The 6,000-nt window shown below is 39.1% G+C and overlaps 1 protein-coding gene across 1 annotated transcript in view; it reads left to right on the forward strand.

The window, feature by feature from the left end:
* LOC143287865 (SCO-spondin-like) overlaps nt 1-6,000 on the forward strand; it is a 104,417-nt gene that overhangs the window by 3,101 nt on the left and 95,316 nt on the right. The window contains exons 2-3 of the mRNA XM_076596102.1: nt 1,006-1,155; nt 2,450-2,514. Coding sequence (XP_076452217.1) covers nt 1,006-1,155; nt 2,450-2,514 — 215 coding nt within the window. The remainder of the gene's footprint in view (nt 1-1,005; nt 1,156-2,449; nt 2,515-6,000) is intronic.

Below are 6,000 nucleotides of genomic sequence, written 5' to 3' on the forward strand. Positions count from 1 at the left end.
ACCTGGCGACGCACCATCCACCAAGCTGTCTCCTCCTTCGAAAACAACCGCAGGGCCAGCCTTGAGGACAAACGCAGAAGGAGGAAGAACCACGACGCTGCAGCCGCGAACCCAGACTAGACTTTCCCTTGCAACCGCTGCGGCCGACTCTGCTTTTCCCGCATTGGCCTTGTCAGCCATGAGCGTGCCTGCATCAGACGTGGACAACGCCCTTCCTAGATCTTCGTTAGCGAAGCCAGGCCATGATGATGATGACTAGGGCTACTCTTACGAAGCTATTATGACGCAAACACGTCATGACGTACATGTTATGATGCAATTTCACCATGCCAGGTTTCGCCCAGCGCCTAAAGAATAGCAATTGTCTGTTTCTTCTCTATAAAAAACAAAACAAAACAAAACGTTCCTTAAAACATAACTTACTGAATAACTCAATCAATAGTCTTTGGGAGAAAAATAAATTATGTGTGTGTCGTGTGTGTGCGTGCGTGCGTGCGTGCGTGTGTGTGTGTGTGTGTGTGTGTGTAGAGAGAGAGAGAGAGAGTAAAAATTGTGTACAAAAATGTAAGCGTACAATTTTTATTTTATTTTTTTAATTTTATTTTTTTGAAATATCAACATATTCTAGCATAAAGTTAAAGTTTAATAGCCCCTTTGCCCTTTGCGGTCGCATGGGCAATAAACTCAAATTCACTGTGTCAACGGCTCCGATAAAGGAATGTGGTGTTTCCGCCGCTTTAATCTTCTCCAACTGAAGCCGGGTGCCCATTCAGACCCGCATGAGTGGACTGAAGAGAATCGGAGTAAAGTGCCTTCCACAAGGAAACGAAACGGGACCTCGAACTCATCACTGGATGAGAAGTACAATGGCCAAGCAATTAGGCCGTGACGCCATCTGAGATAATGATATGGAAGAGAAGAACACACAAAAAACAATTCTTCCGAAATTTTGTTTTGGAGAGCTGTCATTTGATTTCCCTGACTTGCATGTGACTGTTGTTGCAGCCATTTGTGCAAGGCCTGGGAAAAGAACACAACCCATGCCGTGGACAAGTGCAAGGACGTGCTGGATCTATACAGGAAAGGATGGGCACTGAACGGGGAGGTTGTTCCCAGAGACGAAACGGACCCCATTGACAACTGTGACTACGTTCAGTACGTATGGGATAGTCTTTATCTGTCTGTCTGTGTCTGTCTCTCACTCTGTCTCAACACATTGCTAAAGCAAGTTTATTTGATGATGCAAGCAATGGAACAAAGGAGAAAAAATAAAAATAGGAAATGAAAAAGAAAAACGAAAAAAAAAAAAAAAAAAGCTGGGTAACCGGAATAACTGGATTTTCTTTTGTATGTGACGACCAGGTGTTGAAAATTGTAGTGTGTGTGTTTAAGCAGCGTTTTGTAGACATTCATATACAAAAATGAGACAGTAACAGATTTAGCACATACAGGTTATTTAAAGGTATTTATGAAAATGAAGAATATTTGCTGTCAGTGAATTTATTTTGCTTTAGAGTGGCACTGACAAGATTTAGATTTGGTGTTTTAGCACTGAACAGTAACTTTAACTGCTAAACTGAGAAAGAGAAGGAAGAAATTAATATTCACTTTTTGTGAAAAGACAACTGAAAACGAACATAACCTATTTAAGGTGTCTCTTGTGTAGAGAGTTGAGAAAGAAATTTTCTAGAAAATCCATACAATCCACCTTTTCACAGGCTTATACCTGGAAGGCTGGATAAAAAAAAAAAAAAAAAAAAAAAAAAAAAAAAATCAGCCGTGTTGTTGCGAAGTTTCATTTTCTTTGCTGTGAAAAGGTCTCAAAGGCTAAGCATCTAATGTCAAATAATTACATTACTGTGATAGTTTTGGGGGAACCTACGTAATATATTAAAATGTACACAACCGTGACACAAATAGAAATGATATGATCTTGTATCTGACATCAAAATGCTACACATTGTGCATGCTATTTCAATGTCATCTGGTGAAGTCTGTTTATTGCCTTTCGCTAATTGCTTATAAACCCGTTCCAAACTCCCGAAGTGTGTATGTGTACCCGTAGCCAAATGCATTAAACATCCGTCCATTAATCAATCAATCAATTGACTCTCTCTCTCTCTGTGCATGCGCATGTGAACGCGTGTGTTTGTCAGTGGTGTGTGTGTGTGTGTGTGTGTGTGTGTGTGTGTGTGTGTGTGTGTGTGTGTGCCTATGATTATCAGATACTTTGAGAGACAGAGAGAGAGCGGTATGATGGAGAGGGAGGGAGGGAAGTGGAGCGGAATGAGAGAGTTGTAGGCTACTTTTAATGTTGTACGCTTTCGTGTATACATTTGTGAAAACAGACTGAGGAACGAGAAATTCCATTTAAGATTCAGAGAGAGAGAGAGAGAGAGAAAGAGAAATGATGATGATGATGATGATATGATAATGATGTGCGTTTCAGGACCATCGATGTCGAAGTTCACAAGTGTTGCGAAGGCTGGGGCCCATACCCTGCCTGTGACATCCGTGAGTCGACCTGTTATATGACGAAAGTCTGTTTTGTAGGCCAGGAAATTTAGATTAAAATTTGCGTTAGGTCAAAATGTCTGCAACAAAACCGTTCTTTTTACGATAAAATAGAATAAATCATACTGATCACACTGATATAAAGTTGGCCACTATGGGGGGCCTGGAACATAGGTAGATTTTGATTTTTAATGACCAGAATCGAATATTTCTATTACTTCTGCCTGTGCGAGAGCGCCTTACAAAGAGTCGCAAGGCAAGCACAGGCGAAGGTTACGCAAGCGCGGTATAAGAGGTCGCCAGAGGAAAGCGTTCAGCGCGGTACAGTACATGTGACTGACTGCTGCCGCGCTGATGCTGATCCGTGAGCAGGTCACTGATTCTGAACAATAAGCTAGGAACAGAGCTCTTTCGGGTCAAAAGGAAACAAACATTTTCAATTTCATGTATTTTATACTAAAGTGGTAGAAGACGCAAATCCGCTTTTATGAATTTTTTCAGTTTCCTACCATTCATGACATATCATAAAGCATGAAATCAGTATTATACCAACTGACCAACTGCAAAGGTGAATTTACAAAGGCAGCACGGGATCATTTAGTTCGTAAGTACATTTTTGTTCGTATTTTACGCAATGCACAACTTGGATATACTCCATGCTCCGCTTATTAACGTGTAGAATATGAATATCTAAATATGTGTTAACCCGTTTCAGTTTCAATGAACATTATCGGCGCTATGTCCAGACAATAAACTGGGAAAGTATGGAGGGCAGATGATGGCAAAATTGAACATCATGTCTTGATGTGAAAAGAACGGTATGAAATACATATTTTTCTTTGGAAATGAAGCGGTATTTGCAAATGTGACTCACGAACCCTGGCGCAGTAGACGTTGATTTAGCGTGGGATATAAATAATAATCATAATGATAACAATGGATCATAAATTTTATTAATGATTATGTAAAACTTTTTGTAACACGTGTAACATTGAATCCAAGTTACCTAAACTAACTTTCCCGACGCAGATGTTTGAATTACTGGACTTATAATAATGATAGTAATGAATCTATCACGCGATCCTTAGCCAATGCAATGCATTCAAACAAAGCTTGTGCAAAATTATGTATTTTATTAATGATTACCTAAAACCTTATGACATATGTAACATGGAACCCAAAATACCTAAACTAACTCCCCCACCCTGGATGATTTTATTTTTCAGAAACACTGCAGGCACTCCATTTTCACATCAATTTTCCCCAGTGTTTCGTTCCACACTTCGTCTGTCTTGTGAACTGATAACCTAGTTTACATCATTTCGTGATAAAACTTCACCAGACAGCAAAAACCAAAATCAAGGTAATTTAAGGGGGTGATTTTCTGCTTTGAACTTTCTTGTTTGGAACTTTTGATGCAGCAAGTCTTCAACTGAAAAGTCTTACTGAACTACAAGCGTTGACTTGGTTCGAAATCTTACGCCAGTATCCGTATATTACCGCATCTCGCCATGTGTCAGAAACAGTGATTGTGTCTAAACTTAATCGGATCAGAGATAAAGTACAAACAAACCATAACAACGACGAAATTAACATGCACAGTTTTGTTGTTGTTGTTGTTGTTGTTTTTAATATAGCAACCACGGGGTGTGAATGAACATATCGGAGGTTTCCGTGTAACATATGTACATCTCACACGCTGTCGGAAACAACACATTCTCTGAATCTGTGTTCAAACACACACGATTGAAGGGTGTTTATCAAACCGATTTACGCTTTCCCGCGATGAATCCGCATGATTTATGTGGAAACAGTTCAAAATTTGTTTACATGTATATTTTTATTGGGTCGTTTACATGCACTGAAGTAACACAGAAAAGCGGAACTGAAAATTAATATGCGACGTCGATTGCATTTAAATAGTTGAACAGTCTTTTTTTTCCAGAAAATGAGTGTATGTGCTGCAGAAGATAGATGTGTTGACCACCTGTTGCAAGTAAAGAACGTGTATTGTATTCATGAATGTGCTTGCCTTTGAATGAATAAAAATACGTCAAGAGGAATGGGTTGTTTACGTCTGTCACGCGGGGTTTTTTGCGTAATATTTCAAACTTAATGTACCATTTTTACTGATGATCAATGTTTTATTATCACAACGAATGAATATAGATCAGGTCTGTATGTACTGGATTTTAATCAGGTTTGTACTTATTTGTTTCTGACCACTTCATGTTTAGACACATTGCCATGTCACAAAATGGCGCCGAAATTTTGGATGTTTTTAATAATTTTCAACACATTTAAGACACAAGAAGAAATAATATTCTCACAAAATTGTTGCAGTCATTTCTCAAATGAATTACAATCCTGATAACATGTGAAACATTTGAATAATCATTGTAAACACATGTTTATACTGAATCAGACTGAGAGACCCCCATTTCCAACAAAGTTCTGGAGACTGACTCATTTTCATTTTCCAGGCAGTCTTTGCTCTTCATGACTATCTGATGCACTTCATTTTGCCACCTTCATACTCCAGCCAGATACATTTTCTTTCCCATGCTAAACCGACGTGTCTACTGCGCCAGGGTTCGTGAGCCACATTTGCAAATACCGCTTCATTTCTAAAGAAAAATATATATTTCATACCGTTCTTTTTACATCAAGACATGATGTTGGTCGATTTTGCCATCATCTGCCTTCCATGCTTTCTGAATTAATTGTCTGGACAGTGCTCCGACAATGTTCATTGAAACAAACCTAATTAACAGGTATTGAGATATTCATATACTACACGTTAATAAGCAGAGCATGAAGTATTTCCAAGTTGTGCATTGTGTAAAATGTCAGCATAATTGTTCGTGCGAATTAAATGATCCCGTGCTGCCTTCGTAAATTCACCTTTGCAGTTGGTATAATACCGATTTCATTTTTTATGAAATGTCAGGACTGGTAAGAAACTGTAAAACATTCATAAAAGCAAACTTGCGTTTTCTACCAATTTAGTATGTAATAGATGAAATTAAAAATGTTTCCTTTTGACCCCAAAGAGTTCTGTTATTTTCTGTACGGTATCTGTCATCTGCCGCAGTGACCTACTAACGGAGGTATAGGATAGCATCAGCGCGGCAGCTGTCAGCCACAAGTACTGTACCGCGCTAAACGCTTTCCTCTGGCGACCCGTTATACCGCGCTTGCGTAACCCTCGCTTGCTCATGCCTTGCGGATCTTTGTAAGGCGCTCTCTCATGGCCAAATGTGTGAGAAATAATTATCAAAAATCAAAATCTAATCATGTTCCCGCCTACCTACAGCGGTCAAGTTTATATCAGCGTGATCAGTATGATTTATTCTATTTTATCGTGAAAAGAACGGTTTTGTTGCAGACATTTTGACCATTTTTGTGTCTGTCCTGGACGATTGTTTGGGTTGGTCTCATTGACAGAGATGCTGTTACCATTGAGTTTTGAAACAAAAGTCCCCA

Source organism: Babylonia areolata, chromosome 12 (genome assembly GCF_041734735.1).
Source record: "Babylonia areolata isolate BAREFJ2019XMU chromosome 12, ASM4173473v1, whole genome shotgun sequence".
NCBI lineage: Eukaryota > Metazoa > Mollusca > Gastropoda > Neogastropoda > Buccinidae > Babylonia > Babylonia areolata.